The sequence below is a fragment of the Perognathus longimembris genome, unplaced genomic scaffold, assembly GCF_023159225.1.
Source record: "Perognathus longimembris pacificus isolate PPM17 unplaced genomic scaffold, ASM2315922v1 HiC_scaffold_5362, whole genome shotgun sequence".
Taxonomy (NCBI): domain Eukaryota; kingdom Metazoa; phylum Chordata; class Mammalia; order Rodentia; family Heteromyidae; genus Perognathus; species Perognathus longimembris.
This window is the reverse complement of record NW_025960781.1, coordinates 29,324-45,445: the sequence shown is the minus strand read 5'-3', so window position 1 is coordinate 45,445 and position 16,122 is coordinate 29,324. Positions and strand designations below refer to the sequence as shown.

The 16,122-nt window shown below is 64.4% G+C and overlaps 2 protein-coding genes across 2 annotated transcripts in view; one reads left to right on the top strand and one right to left on the bottom strand.

The window, feature by feature from the left end:
- Positions 1-1,356: 1,356 nt before the first annotated feature.
- Positions 1,357-1,770, bottom strand: LOC125345173 (formin-like protein 18). The gene has a single exon (XM_048337397.1). It carries the CDS (start codon positions 1,768-1,770, stop codon positions 1,357-1,359), a length of 414 nt encoding a protein of 137 aa, XP_048193354.1.
- LOC125345172 (podocalyxin-like protein 2) overlaps positions 1,769-16,122 on the top strand; it is a 42,764-nt gene continuing 28,410 nt past the window's right edge. The window contains 2 exon segments of the mRNA XM_048337396.1: positions 1,769-2,092; positions 15,138-15,426. Of these exon segments, the coding sequence (XP_048193353.1) occupies positions 1,769-2,092; positions 15,138-15,426 (613 nt within the window).

The window sequence follows — 16,122 nt, the reverse complement described above, 5'->3', positions numbered from 1 at the left end:
GGGGTGGGCCTGAGTCTGGGTGCCCAGGCCTGGGGAGGGGTGGGCCTGAGTCTGGGTGCCATCCTGGGGAGGGGTGGGCCTGAGTCTGGGTGCCATCCTGGGGAGGGGTGGGCCTGAGTCGGGGTGCCATCCTGGGGAGGGGTGGGCCTGAGTCTGGGTGCCAGCCCCCGGGCCTGGGGAGGAGGTGGGACCTCATGAGACTCTAGGTCATCCTTGAGGAACACATGAGAGCCTCCAGCCCTTGTGTGTGACCTCACTTCCTGTCTGCCTCAGGTGACCAGGGCTCCTCCCTCTGCTCCCACCACGGTGGACTGCACACCACAGCTTCCCAAACCCGACCCCAGCAGGAACTAAAAGAAACCGTTGCTGTTTCCCTATTTTTTCTGGCGCTTGCCAGTGACACACGGTGACAGCGCACCGACACAGCCCAGAGTCACACAGCCTCCTGTTCCTATGTGATGCGTCTCCATTGTTTTGAGATGTCATGACGCTTTGGGGTTTGCTTCACTTGGTTTTGTTGAGGTTGGGGATGGCACTATTCTCCTGTGCTGTGGGTGGAAGACAGGCCCTTATGCTTGCTGCTACCTATGTTTTCTAGGGCTTATGAGGACAGAAAAGTTTCTGATTAATGTATGCTGTACCCATCATTTTCTCTCTCTTTTTTTTTTTGGCCAGTCCTGGGGCTTGGACTCAGGGCCTGAGCACTGTCCCTGGCTTCTTCCCGCTCAAGGCTAGCACTCTGCCCCTTGAGCCACAGTGCCACTTGTGGCTGTTTTCTACATATGTGGTGCTGAGGAATCCAACCCAGGGCTTCATGTATTTGAGGCCAGCACTCTACCACGAGGCCACATTCCCAGCCCCTGTACCCATCAATTTTGATGAACTCATTTTCAATTAGCTTGTCAGTTGATTACCTTGAGTTCTAGGTAGACCTGAAAATGAGTTTCACTGAGTCTTCCCAAGAGTTTTATCCCACTTCTTTTACCAAGCCTTATTTCAGTGGCTCTTGGGGTGAACGAATTTGGGGTGCCCATGACTTCCTTTCTTTCTGCACAGCATGTTTTATCATTAAGCATGGCAGTTGCTGATATTATTCATTGGATTATGAAAGGGGGGTGTGTGCGCGCGCGTGCCAGTCCTGGGGCTTGAACGCAGGGCCTGGGCGCTGTCCCCCCTCTCGCCCAGGGCGGGACGCGGGGCCACAGTGTCACTGCAGTTCTCCGGTGGTTACTTGCAGGTGAAGTCTCCCGGGCTTTCCTGGCGAGCTGGCTTTGAGTCCCGCGTTCCGGGTGCGGGGCAGGCCCGTGCGCGGCGGGCCAGGGTCCGCTCCGCGGCCCGCGGGCGGAGGGCGCCTGTTCATGGCCCCGCGCGGAGCCGGGGCCCGCACGGCAGCGCTGGGACCCGCACGGCGGAGCCGGGACCCGCGCGGCCCCGAGGCGGCAGAGCTCGCGCGCCCGGTCCCCCAGGCCCGCCATCCAGGGCCGCCCGCCGCGTGCTCCCGCCCCCGCCGGCGGCCGCGTCCCGGAGCCGCGGGCCCGCGCCCGCCGTGGCGCCCGGAGGGGCTCGGGCGGCGCGGGGTGCAGGTGCGCGGCTCCGCCGGGGCTCCGGCCCCGCCCCCGCGGCGTCCGAGGCGCGGATTGGCCGTCCCGGCGTCTGAGTGACGGGCGCGCGGGCCAACGGGGCGCGCGCGCGCCGCCGCCCTCGCCCGCGCGCCCCCGACGCGGGCCGGGGCGCCGCGCCGCTGCGGCTGCGGGCGGGACGCTGCACCATGGCCCGGCCGCTGCGGGCCGCCCGGCCGCCGGCGCCGCCTCCGCCGCCGCTGCTGCTGCTGCTGCTGCTGCTGGCCGCGGGTGAGTGCGGCCGGCCGGCGGGCCGCGCCGAGGGCCGGGCGGCGGCGGGGCGGGCGCCCTCGCGGGACAGCTCCCGCCGCAACAAAGGCCGCGCGGCGGCGGCGCGACGCGGGCGGGGCGGGGCGGGGCGCGGGGGTCCGGAGGGCGGCGACCCTCGCCTGGGCGGCCGGGCGCGGCCCGGGGGGCGCGGGACGCCGGAGCCGGCGCGGCCCGACGGGGCGCCCGCCCCGCGCCCGCGGCAGGTGCGCGGTCTGCGGGCCCAGGCCCCGCGCGGGGCGGGGAGCGGGGGGCGGGGGGCGGGGGGCGGGGCGCGGACCCGACCGCAGCGACCGAGGCCCGCGGGGCCGCGCCGGGGTCGCGGGGCCGAGGGAGCCTGCGGCGGGCCGCGGGCCGGCGCGTGCTCGCGCGTGCGGGGGCCGCCACTGCGCCCCGCAACTTCGTCGGGAAGGACAAAGGGGCCCGTGACGGCGGCCCCGCCGCGGGGCTGGGTCCGGCCGCGGCACGCGGGGCGCCCCGAGCGGGCCGGCGCGTGGCGGGCCCGGTGCGCGGGGCGGGCGCGGACGCCCCGGCGGGAGGCCCGGCCGGCTGCGGAGGAGAGCGGGTCAGATGAGGACGAGCCGAGCCGAGCGCGCCCAGCTGGGGGGAGCCGGCCGCAGACCGCGCTCCGCACGCTGCCTTCCGGGACACGCGGGCCCGGGCCTCCCGGCAGCGGGGCGGGTGCGGGCGTGCGGGGCCTCGGCGGCGCGGTGCGCAGGCTGGCGCGGCGCACAAAGACAGCTGACCGTGCAGATGCGGTGCGCAGAGGCCAGGCGTCGGGAGGACTCACAGAGAGGATCTCAGGGGGAGGACCCCACAGGATCTCAGGGGGAGGACCCCACGGAGACGACCCCACAGAGAGGATCCCAGGGGGAGGACCCCACGGAGAGGATCCCACAGGATCTCAGGGGGAGGACCCCACAGGATCTCAGGGGGAGGACCCCACGGAGAGGATCCCACAGGATCTCAGGGGGAGGACCCCACAGAGAGGACCCCACAGGATCTCAGGGGGAGGACCCCACAGGATCTCAGGGGAGGACCCCACAGGATCTCAGGGGGAGGACCCCACAGGATCTCAGGGGAGGACCCCACGGAGACGACCCCACAGGATCTCAGGGGGAGGACCCCACGGAGACGACCCCACAGGATCTCAGGGGGAGGACCCCACAGGATCCCAGGGGGAGGACCCCACAGGATCTCAGGGGGAGGACCCCACAGGATCTCAGGGGGAGGACCCCACGCAGAGGACCCCACAGGATCTCAGGGGGAGGACCCCACAGGATCTCAGGGGGAGGACCCCACAGGATCTCAGGGGGAGGACCCCACAGGATCTCAGGGGGAGGACCCCACAGAGAGGACCCCACAGGATCTCAGGGGGAGGACCCCACAGGATCTCAGGGGGAGGACCCCACAGGATCTCAGGGGGAGGACCCCACAGGATCTCAGGGGGAGGACCCCACAGGATCTCAGGGGGAGGACCCCACAGAGAGGACCCCACAGGATCTCAGGGGGAGGACCCCACGGAGAGGACCCCACAGGATCTCAGGGGAGGACCCCACGGAGAGGATCCCACAGGATCTCAGGGGGAGGACCCCACGGAGACGACCCCACAGAGAGGATCTCAGGGGGAGGACCCCACGGAGAGGATCCCACAGAATCTCAGGGGAGGATCCCAGAGAGAGGACCCCACATGATCTCAGGGGGAGGACCCCACGGAGAGGACCCCACAGAGAGGATATCACAGGATCTCAGGGGAGGACCCCACGGAGAGGATCCCACAGGATCTCAGGGGGAGGACCCCACAGAGAGGACCCCACAGGATCTCAGGGGGAGGACCCCACAGAGAGGACCCCACAAGATCTCAGGTGGAGGACCCCACAGAGAGGATCCCACAGGATATCAGGAGGATACCACAGAAAGGACCCCACAGGATCTCAGAGGGAGGATCCCACAGAAAATATAGGATCTCAGGGGGAGGACCCCACAGAGAGGACCCCACAGGATTTCAGAGGGAGGATTCTACAGAGAATATCTTCTGGGATCTCAGGGGGAGGACCCCACAGAGAGGACCCCACAGAGAAGATCTCATAGGATCTCAGGGGGAGGACCCCACAGAGAGGACCCACAGGATCTCAGAGTGAGGATCCCACAGAGAGGATCTCACAGGATCTCAGGGGGGAAATTCCACAGAGATCTCATAGGATCTCGGGGAGGATCCCACAGAGAGGATCTCATAAAATCTCAAGGGGAGGATTCCACAGAGAGGATCCCACAGGATCTCAAGGGGAGGATCCCACAGAGAGGATCTCACAGGATCTCAGAGGGAAAATTCCACAGAGATCATAGGATCTCAAGGGGAGGATCCCACAGAGAGGATCTCATAGGATCTCAAGGGGAGGATCCCACAGAGGACCTCACAGGATCTCAGGGGTGGACCCCACAGAGAGGATCTCACAGGATCTCAGAGGGAGAACCCCACTCAGGATTCCCAAGGACCCCACAGAGAGGCTCTCAGAGGGAGGACCCCACAGAGAGGATCTCACAGTATCTCAGAGGGAGTATCCCACAGAGAGGATCCTACTGGATCTCAGAGGGAAGATTCCTCACAGATCTCATAGGATCTCAGAAGGAGGACCCCACAGAGAGGATCACACAGGATCTCAGGGAGAGAAACCCCCAGAGAGGATCTCAGAGGGAGGACCCCACAGAGAAGATCTCAGATAGAGGACCCCACAGAGAGCATCTCATAGGATCCAGAGGGAGGATCCCACAGATAGGATCACACAGGATCTCAGATGGAGGATTCCACAAAGAAGATCTCATAGGATCTCAGAGGGAGGATCCCACAGAGAAGATCTCATAGGATCTCAGAGGGAAGACGAGGGAGGATCCCTCAGGATCTCAGGGAGAGGACCCCACAGAGAGGATCACACAGGATCTAAGGGGGGGATCCCACAGAGATGATCTCACAGGATCTCAGGGGGAGGATCCCACAGGGAGGACCCCACAGGATATCAGGGGGATGATCCCACAGAGAAGATCTCTCAGGATCTCAGAGGGAAGACGACAGAGAGGATCCCTCAGGATCTCAGGGAGAAGACCCCACAGAGAGGATCTCACAGGATCTAAGGGGAGGATCCCACAGAGATAACCTCACAGGACCTCAGGGGAGGATGCCACAGAGAGGATCTCACAGGATCTCAGGGGGAGGATCCCACAGAGAGGACCCCACAGGATCTCCGGGGAGGACCCCACAGAGATCTCATAGGATCTCAGAGGGAGGATCCCACAGAGAGGATCTAATAGGGTCTCAGGGGAGAATTCCACAGAGATCTCATAGGATCTCAGGGGGAGGACCCCACGGAGAGGATCTCACAGGATCTCAGAGGGAGAATTCCACAGAGATCTCATAGGATCTCAGGGGGAGAACCCCACAGAGAGGCTCTCACAGGATCTCAGAGGGAGAACCCCACTCAGAGGATTCCAGAGGACCCTACAGAGAGGCACTCAGAGGGAGAACCTCATAGAGAGGGTCTCACAGGATTTCAGAGGGAGTATCCCACAGAGAGGATCCCACCGGATCTCAGAGGGAAGATTCCACACAGAAGATCTCATAGGATCTCAGGGGGAGGACCCCACAGAGAGGATCTCACAGGATCTCAGACGGAGGATTCCACAAAGAAGTTCTCATAGGATCTCAGAGGGAGGATCCCACAGAGAAGATCTCATAGGATCTCAGAGGGAAGATGACAGAGAGGATCCCACAGGATCTCAGGGAGAGGACCCCACAGAGAGTATCCCACAGGATTTAATGGGGAGGATCCCACAGTGAGAACCCCACAGGATCTCAGGGGAGGATCCCACAGAGAGGATCTCACAGGATTTCAGGAGGAGGATCCCACAGAGAGGACCCCACAGTATCTCAGGGGGAGGACCCCACAGAGAAGATCTCTCAGGATCTCAGGGGGAGGACCCCACTGAGAGGATCTCACAGGATCTCAGGTGGAGGACCCCACAGAGAGGACCCCACAGAGAGGCTCTCACATGATCTCAGAGGGAGGACCCCACAGAGAATATCTGATAGGATCTCAGAGGGAGGATCCTACAGAGGATCTCACAGGATCTCAGAGGGAGGACCCCACAGAGAAGATCTCACAGGATCTCAGTGGGAGGACCCCACAGAATCTCAGGTGGGAGAACCCCACAGAGAGGATCCCACAGGATCTCAGAGGGAGGACCCCACAGAATCTCAGGGGGAGAACCCCACAGAGAGGATCTCACAGGATCTCAGAGGGAGAACCCCACTCAGGATTCCAGAGGACCCCACAGAGAGGCTCTCAGAGGGAGGACCCCACAGAGAGGATCTCACAGTATCTCAGAGGGAGTATACCACAGAGAGGATCCCACCGGATCTCAGAGGGAAGATTCCACACAGAAGATCTCATAGGATCTCAGGGGGAGGACCCCACAGAATGTCAGGGGGAGGACCCCCACAGAGAGGATCCCACAGGATCTCAGAGGGAGCACCCCACGGAGAGGATCACACTGGATCTCAGGGAGAGAAACCCCCAGAGAGGATCTCAGAGGGAGGACCCCACAGAGAGGATCTCAGAGAGAGGACCCCACAGAGAGCGTCTCATAGGATCTCAGAGGGAGGATCCCACAGAGAGGATCTCATAGGATCTCAGAGGGAAGATGACAGTGAGGATCCCACAGGATCTCAGGGAGAGGACCCCACAGAGAGTATCCCACAGGATCTAAGGGGGAGGATCCCACAGAGAACCCCACAGGATCTCAGGGGAGGATCCTACAGAGAGGATCTCACAGGATCTCCGGGGAGGACCCCACAGAGAGGACCCCACAGGATCTCCAAGGGAGGACCCCACAGGATCTCCGGGGAGGACCCCAAAGAGAGGACCCCACAGGATCTCCAAGGGAGGACCCCACAGGATCTCCGGGGAGGACCCCAAAGAGAGGACCCCACAGGATCTCCAAGGAAGGACCCCACAGGATCTCAGGGGAGGACCCCAAAGAGAGGACCCCACAGGATCTCCAAGGGAGGACCCCACAGGATCTCAGGGGAGGACCCCAAAGAGAGGACCCCACAGGATCTCCAAGGGAGGACCCCACAGGATCTCAGGGGAGGACCCCACAGAGAGGACCCCACAGAATCTCAGGGGGAGGACCCCACAGGATCTCAGGGGGAAGACCCCACAGAGAGGACCCCACAGGATCTCAGGTGGAGGATCTCACGGAGGGAGGATCCCACAGAGGGAAGATCTCACAGAGAGGATGAGACCCTTCCATGTGGCAGGGAGATGTGCCCGGCCACTGTCATGAGGCCCCGGTGGCAGAAGCCTGGGGAGAAAGGTGAGGAGGAGACAAGGCCCCTGGGGTCCTGCACCTGCCCTGGAAAGGCTTGGTTAGCAAGGACGCGTTTTCCTAGCAGACAGGGATAAGGAATCTTCATAGCAGGCACAGAAGGACATGGCCACAGTCCTGGGTGGCATGGTCCTGCGAGGCCCCGGGCCTGCCTGTGTCCTGGAGCATCCTCAGCCCTCTCTGGGAGATCTGCCGTTCCCCTGTGTGGTGGTCACACCCGAACTTTCCGTGAGAAGCTGGTTCTGAGGTGGGCTGCAGCCAGCTGTGCTCCCTTCTCTCTTCCCTGCTCCTCCTGCTGCCCCGTCGCCCATGTACGAGGAGGGCACGGTGTAGTCAGTGTCTCACACACCTCTGTGTGGAAGCCCTGCAACAACCTGTCAGCACGGCTGCTCACACTTGTACGGCGCCTGGGCGAGGAGCTGTGTGTGTGTGCAGGGGTGACAGACTCGTGCAGCACTGGGGCGAGGAGATGTGTGTGTGTGTGTGCAGGGGTGACTCGTGCAGCACGGGGTGAGGAGATGTGTGTGTGTGTGTGCAGGGGTGGCAGACTCGTGCAGCACTGGGGCGAGGAGCTGTGTGTGTGTGTGCAGGGGTGGCAGACTCGTGCGGCTCACGGGTGAGTAGGCGTGTATGTGTACAAGGATGACAGACTCGTAGGGCACGTGGGTGAGTAGGCGTGTGTGTGCAGGGGTGACAGACTCGCGCAGCACACGGGCGAGTTCTGTTGTGGCTGGCGCTCGCGGGTACGGGGGCTGAACGGCAGAGGCTGCGTGCCACCTCCCTCCCTTGCTGGCATCTGCAGGGACTTAGGAAGATGCCAGCGGCTCGCGCCTGTCATCCTCACTACTCAGGAGGCTGAGATCTGAGGACTGTGGTTCAAAGCCAGCCCGGGCAGGAAAGTCTGTGAGACTCTCATCTCCAATGAACCACCTGAAAACTGGAAGTGGTGCTGTGGCTCAAGTGGTAGAGCGCTAGCTTTGAGCAACATTGCTCAGGGAATAGTGCCCAGGCCCAGAGTTCAAGCCCCATGACCGACAAAAAAAAAAAGTTGCTGGTTCAGGGAGGGCTGGGTGTGCAGCTGATCGTGGAAATACCTCAGGGGACTGACTTGGAAAGGTGAGAGAAAACAGGCACGTTCCTGGAGTCCGGGCTTCCTTTCTCGGCCCTCAGGGGGTCAGCCTGTCTTGTCAGCCTCTTTTCTGTGGTCGTTTGGATCCGTTTCCTTGAGAGGGCTAGGGATATGGCCTAGTGGCAAGAGTGCTCACCTCGTATACATGAAGCCCTGGGTTCGATTCCTCAGCACCACATATACAGAAAACGGCCAGAAGCGGCGCTGTGGCTCAAGTGGCAGAGTGCTAGCCTTGAGCGGGAAGAAGCCAGGGACGGTGCTCAGGCCCTGAGTCCACGCCCCAGGACTGGCCAAAAAAAAAAAGTCTGTTTCCTTGAGCATGAGCCCTTACCTCTGCATGTGCCATCTTTTCCTCCCGCCCCCCGCTCTCTTGGGGGTGATGAGGCAACGGAAAATTATATAGAGGAAGAATATGAATCATAGGAGAAGTGTAGTTCTGAAATTAAAGTCAGATGGAGTCTCAGTTGAGGCAGATTAATTATTAAGCACAAACTAATTACGTGCAAATGGTTAGAGCTTGGCTATCATTTTGGTGTCGTTCTGTGCAAGGCACCTAAATAATTACCCATTGCCGTGGTCCTTGAAAATATCCGGGTCTACATAAAGACAAAACCCATCCTCACAGGGAAAGGTAACATCAAAGAAAGGAAACTTCACTGGAGAAGGAATGGAAGGAAGGCCAGGAGAGCACCGGGCTGCCTTTTCTCAGCAGGATTTCAGTCTTTGTTCACAGGAGAGGAAGACAAAGAGGAAGAGAGAGAGGCTTGGGGGGTCTGCGTGGGGGCAGCTTGACCAGCAGGGGGAGGGAGCGAGGATGGAGGCTCTGGTGGGTGGGGGGCGGTCGGGGTACTGACGCCCTCAGCTTCGCAAAGGCCCGTCCTGCAGACGGGCCAGGCCCTCCATGGGCTCTGCGGGGCACGCTCACCTGGGGTCTCAGGAGCGGGGTGCTGGAGGTCCAGGCGGCTTCGGGGAGCCAGACCCGGCCCAGAGGGTCACAGCCCCTTCCGCACGGAGCTGGGCTCTGAGAGACCGTGCTGAGGGCAATCCTTGCGTGTGCTTGTGAGGGGGAGTTCAGGATTCATCAGGAAATCGGTTTGCTCATTTCTAGCCGGGCTGAGGGAATGTCTTTCCCCATACACCTGCTGGCGCTGGAGCAAGTGGCGGGGGTTCACACCTGCTGACGTGGAAGAGACTGGCAGGCAGGGGATTCACACCTGCTGACGCTGGAGCAAGTGGCAGAGGGAAGTGGCAGGGGGTTCACACCTGCTGACGCTGGAGCAAGTGGCAGGCAGGGGATTCACACCTGCTGACACGGGAGCAAGTGGCAGGCAGGGGATTCACACCTGCTGACACGGGAGCAAGTGGCAGGGGATTCACACCTGCTGACGTGGGAGCAAGTGGCAGGCAGGGGGTTCACACTTGCTGACGCGGGAGCAAGTGACAGGCAGGGGATTCACACCTGCTGACGCGGGAGCAAGTGACAGGCAGGGGATTCACACCTGCTGACACGGGAGCAAGTGGCAGGCAGGGGATTCACACCTGAGGTGGGAGCAAGTGGCAGGCAGGGGATTCACACCTGCTGACGCAGGAGCAAGTGGCGGGGGATTCACACTTGCTGACGCGGGAGCAAGTGGTGGGGAATTCACACCTGCTGATGCACTGGCCTGTACAATGCACAGGGTGCAGCCATCACAAGCCCTTCCTACCGCTGGCTCTTCTCTTTCCTGTCTTTCTTCTTCTTCTTTTTATTTTCTTTCCAGTCCTGGGCCTTGGACTCAGGGCCTGAGCACTGTCCCTGGCTTCTTTTTGCTCAAGGCTAGCACTCTGCCACTTGAGCCACAGCGCCACTTCTGGCCGTTTTCTACATATGTGGTGCTGAGGAATCGAACCCAGGGCTTCATGCGTGCGAGGCGAGCACTCTACCACTAGGCCATATCCCCACCCTCCCCCTCCACCCTGCTGTTTTCTTTTTTTTTTTTTTTTTGCCAGTCCTGGGACTTGGACTCGGGGCCTGAGCTCTGTCCCTGGCTTCTTTTTGCTCAAGGCTAGCACTCTGCCACTTGAACCACAGCACCACTTCTGGCCATTTTCTGTATATGTGGTGCTGGGGAATCGAACCCAGGGCCTCATGTATATGAAGCAGGCACTCTTGCCACTAGGCCATATCCTCAGCCCCCCAGATTAGTTTCTTGTCCATGACTCCCTGGCATCTGCCTCCCCCAGAACTGGGGGTGCTGCCTGTGCAGAACTGGACGGCCACTGCAGCTGGTGTCCCGTGGGGATGGAGATTCCATTTGCAGCAAACAAAGGAAAGCGGGGCGCAGCTGGCTCGCGCCTGTGTTCCCAGCTGCTCAGGAGGCTGAGCTCTGAGGAGCGCGGTTCAAAGCCAGCCAGGCAGGAAAGTCCAGGAGTCTCCCATCTCCAATGAACCACCAGAAAATCCGAAGTGGCGCTGTGGCTCAAGTGGTAGAGCACCAGCCTTGAGCTGAAGAGCTCAGGGACAGCGCCCAGGCCCTGAGTTCAAGCCCCAGGATGGCCAGAAAAAAAAATAATTAGAAAACAAAGCAAACTACTTTCCCTGAGGGCAGCCACTGGGGGTTGCGCATCTTTCTGTCCCTGCGGGGGCCTGGCGCGGGGCTGGAGGGGGGGGGGGTGCTGACGCGACCGTGTGGTCCCCACAGCTCCCCAGGGCCCGGGCCATGACGCCTAGCGTCAAGTCCAACCCTTCTCACGGGTCCCTCAGCCGGATTTCTTCTCTTGCTGCGTGTGTGTGGTGTGGGGTCTGTGTGTGGTGTGTGTGGTATGTGTGTGTGGCGTGTGTGGTGTGTTTCTGGTGTGTGTGGCATGTGGTGTGTGGGGTCTGTGTGTGTGGCATGTGGTATGTGTGTGGGGGGGGGTGTGTACCGGTGTGGCGTTTGCACTCAGGTCTGTGAAGTTTCTAGGCCGGCGTGCGCTGCTCTGGGCCCTGCCGCCGTCTCCCGCGTCCTTGGAAGGAAGCCCGCCCGCCTCCCCCCCCCCCCCTCTGCGCGTGGCGTGTGGTGCTGACCGCGTGTGGCCGGCGTGAATCCTCCGGGGAGCCGAGGCCCTGTGGACGCGGGTGCGTGTGGAGTGCCCCCCGTGTCACGGGCAGTTGTGTCGGATCATTGTGTGATTTCTGCCCTTCGGGTGTGGAAATCCAGCTCCCCCAAAGCGCGGGGGCCCCGAGAGCTCGGTGAGGGGGTGCTAATCCGCGTGAAGGGCCGAGCTTGGGGGCCGGCGGCGTGCTGTGCGGCTCTGCACTCAGCCGTAGTCTCGGGGTGCTCTCGGGGTGCCCTGGGTCTCCCCGGGGGGAGGCAGCCGCCGCCGGTGCGCGGCCCGTGGTCGTGGCCCGAGGCCGGTGGTGGGGGGGACAGGACACCGTCACACGCTGGAAATGGCTAGGAGCTGGAGTTGGGGGTGGCGGGCGGGCGGGGCGCCTTCCGAGGCCTGGCTTGGGCTTTCAGCTTTCCAGGTGATGGGCGCCGAGGACCAGCTTGGCACTGCAGGTTTCTGAGCGCTGTTCTGCGAGGTGTGGCACCCCGCCCCCCCTGGAGCTCGTCTCCTCAGGGCTGGCCCTCCGAGGGGGGCTGCTCTGCTTCACGGCGAGTTGGGGTGCAGGGGAGGCTCACTCCTGAGGCCCGGTGGGCTCTGCGGCCCCTCTGGCCGTCGCGTGGCCCCCGTGCCGTCCCTCGAGGTGTGTTTTCCTCCCGGTCTCTACGGCGGATGGCCGGGGTCCGGCTCGGTGGATTATTCTTGACGCGCAGGGCTGGGGTTTGAGCTCGGGGCACAGGGCCTGCTCAGCGAGCCCGCTCCCTCTCCTACCGTTACATGGAAGTTCACTCGCAAGACACAGGAGCCCCATTTGGAGAGCTTGAATTGGGGGGTCTTTCTGAGGAAGCCGGGGACGCCCGTCCCAGAGACCTGCGGCCCGGGAAGTGGCTGGCACCGAGCCTTGCCTTGAGAGCGGGGCCGGGAGGGGCCGGTGGGGGTCGTGCCCTTCCCCGAGGGGCCGGCGGGGGTCGTGCCCTTCCCCGAGGGGCCGGCGGGGGTCGTGCCCTTCCCCGAGGGGCCGGCGGGGGTCGTGCCCTTCCCCGAGGGGCCGGTGGGGGTCGTGCCCTCCCCCGAGGGGCCGGCGGGGGTCGTGCCCTCCCCCGAGGGGCTGGCGGGACCGTGCCCTCCCCGAGGAGGGTCGGGAGGGGTCAGCGGGGGCGTGGCCTCCCCGGGGAGGGTCGGGAGGGGTCGGTGGGGGCGTGGCCTCCCCGGGGAGGGTCGGGAGGGGTCGGTGGGGGCGTGGCCTCCCCGAGGAGGGTCGGGAGGGGTCAGTGGGGGCGTGGCCTCCCCGAGGAGGGTCGGGAGGGGTCAGCGGGGGCGTGGCCTCCCCTGAGGAGGGTCGGGAGGGGTCAGCGGGGGCGTGGCCTCCCCTGAGGAGGGTCGGGAGGGGTCAGCGGGGGCGTGGCCTCCCCGAGGAGGGTCGGGAGGGGTCAGCGGGGGCGTGGCCTCCCCTGAGGAGGGTCGGGAGGGGTCGGTGGGGGCGTGGCCTCCCCGGGGAGGGTCGGGAGGGGTCGGTGGGGGCGTGGCCTCCCCAGGAGGGTCGGGAGGGGTCGGTGGGGGCGTGGCCTCCCCGGGGAGGGTCGGGAGGGGTCAGTGGGGGCGTGGCCTCTCCGGGGAGGGTCGGGAGGGGTCAGCGGGGGCGTGGCCTCCCCGAGGAGGGTCGGTGGGGGCGTGGCCTCTCCGGGGAGGGTCGGGAGGGGTCAGCGGGGGCGTGGCCTCTCCGGGGAGGGTCGGGAGGGGTCGGTGGGGGCGTGGCCTCCCCTGAGGAGGGTCGGGAGGGGTCGGCGGGGGCGTGGCCTCCCCGAGGAGTGTCGGGAGGGGTCGGTGGGGGCGTGGCCTCCCCTGAGGAGGGTCGGGAGGGGGTCGGTGGGGGTGTGGCCTCCCCGGGGAGGGTGGGGAGGGGTCAGCGGGGGCGTGGCCTCTCCGGGGAGGGTCGGTGGGGGCGTGGCCTCCCCTGAGGAGGGTCGGGAGGGGTCGGCGGGGGCGTGGCCTCCCCGAGGAGTGTCGGGAGGGGTCGGTGGGGGCGTGGCCTCCCCGGGGAGGGTCGGGAGGGGTCGGTGGGGGCGTGGCCTCCCCGGGGAGGGTCGGGAGGGGTCGGCGGGGGCGTGGCCTCCCCGAGGAGTGTCGGGAGGGGTCGGCGGGGGCGTGGCCTCCCCGAGGAGTGTCGGGAGGGGTCGGTGGGGGCGTGGCCTCCCCGGGGAGGGTCGGGAGGGGTCAGCGGGGGGCGTGGCCTCCCCGGGGAGGGTCGGGAGGGGTCAGTGGGGCCGAAGGTCGGGAGCCTCACATGGCTGGTGATGGGACAGGGTTCAGGGAGGGCCGGGGTGGGGTGGGGGCCGGGCTGTAGAGAATGCAGGAGGGGATGTTTCCTGTCCTGCGAGCACAGGGAGTTACTGGGAGCTGGACCCAGGTCGACTGTCGTGGGTCTCTGGCAGCCAAATACCTTGGTTGGTTGGTTGTTTTTGTGCCAGTCCTGGGGCTTGAACTCATAGCCTGGAAACTGTCCCTGAGCGTTTTGCTCAAGGCTCACATTACCACAGCTTCAGTTCTGGCTTTGTTTTTGTTTTTATTTTTATTTTTTTGGTGGGCAATTGGAGAAAAGTCTCATGGGTTGGGCGCCAGCAGCTCTCACCTGCAATCCTACCTACTCAGGGGGCTGAGATCTGAGGATCACGGTTCAAAGCCAGCCCAGGCAGGAAACTTGATGAGACTCTTACCTCCAGTTAACACCAGAAAACCAGAAGTGGTGCTGCGGCTCAAGGGGTAGAGCACCAGCCTTGAGCAAGAAGAGGTCCGGGGCCAGGTGCTGGTCGCTCACGCCTGTAATCCTACCTACTCAGGAGGCTGAGATCTGAAGATCATGGTTCAAAGCCAGCCCCAGCAGAAACACCTGTGAGACTCATTTTCAATTAAAACTAGAAAGCCGGAAGTGGTGCTGTGGCTCAAACTAGTAGAGCGCTAGACTTGAGCTGTGCGCTCAGGGACAGCGCCTAGGCCCAGAGCTCGAGTCCCACGATTGACCAAAAAGAAGCTCATAGGCTTTTGATTGAATGTAGGGCAAGATACTGATATATCTTCCCCGCAAGCTTTCTCCTCCATGACTCTGTTCTTCCGGTAGGATAGGATGGTGGAGTACTCATTGTGAAGTGCTCTGCAGACAACTTTAGACGAGGACGTGTCCAGCTCCTCCCTCTGGGGCCTCCTCCTCCCTCTGGGGTCCTCCTCTTCCCTCTGGGGTCCTCCTCCTCCCTCTGGGGCCTGGGCCCCTCCCACGGGCCGCTCCCCCCCTCTAGGGGGAGGGGGGGACGAGGGCCCTTGCAGGGGAGGAGGCTAGGCCGGGGTCTGGAGTCACCTCAGAGCCCCTCGGCTGCACGGGTCAGAAGGGAAGCCGTCTTTCCGGGGTCCTCCGCGCCCGCTCCCCGCCCTGGGCCGCCCTGCAGGCCGGGTTTGCTGCGCTTGGAGCTGCTCGCTGGGTGGGTGCAGAGCACCCCGTGCCCCCTCGGATCTGGAAGGCCCGGGCTTCCTGCAGGGCATCGCCACGTTGGCCACGTGGGCCCGCGCCGGCTTCGGCCTCACCCCTCACGTGGGGAAGACGGAAACTCAGATACTGAGGCCAAGCATTTAGTGCGGGACACCAAGGACGCGGGCTTCCTTCCATGTTGACACCACTGAAGGTTCCCAGCACCGCCATCAGGACAGACAAGGGCACACTCCCGGGGGGTCCCGGGGCCCTCTCCCCACGACACCCCTACCCCAGGGCGCGGGCCGGGGCCCTCTCCCCACACCCCTACCCCAGGGCGCGGCCCGGGGCCCTCTCCCCACACCCCTACCCCAGGGCGCGGCCCGGGGCCCTCTCCCCACGACACCCCTACCCCAGGGCGCGGGCCCCGGGCCCTCTCCCCACGCCACCCCTACCCCAGGGCGCGGGCCGGGGCCCTCTCCCCACGCCACCCCTACCCCAGGGTGCGGGCCGGGGCCCTCTCCCCACACCCCTACCCCAGGGCGCGGGCCCTCTCCCCACGCCCCTACCCCAGGGCGCGGGCCGGGGCCCTCTCCCCACACCCCTACCCCAGGGCGCGGGCCGGGGCCCTCTCCCCACACCCCTACCCCAGGGCGCGGGCCGGGGCCCTCTCCCCACACCCCTACCCCAGGGCGCAGGGCCGGGGCCCTCTCCCCACGCCGCCACCCCCCGGGCGCAGGGCTGTTTCCTCCCCTTCTGCCTCTGGGTGCCGAGACCGAGCCGGGGTCCAGCCGGGCGGTGGGCGCGGCTCTGTGCCTCGCGCGCCTCGCTCGCGCGCTGGGTTTCCATTCGGGCTGTGTTCGCTTTGCTGCGTGAGGAGCGAGGAGCCAAGGCTTTACACGACTATGTCACGGGACCTGCGGCCCTCCGTGGGTGTGCAAGGACGACGTTCAGGGTCTGTGCGGCTGGGAAACAGACCAGGCCTTTGGGGCCCTCTGGGCGGCTGCGGCGTGGGAAGGGAGCGGGGGGCGGGGGCGCGGGGGGCGCGGGGATGGGGGACGGGGTCGCGGGGGGCGCGGGGATGGGGGACGGGGGCGCGGGGGGCGCGGGGATGGGGGACGGGGTCGCGGGGGGCGCGGGGATGGGGGACGGGGGCGCGGGGGGCGCGGGGATGGGGGACGGGGGCGCGGGGGGCGCGG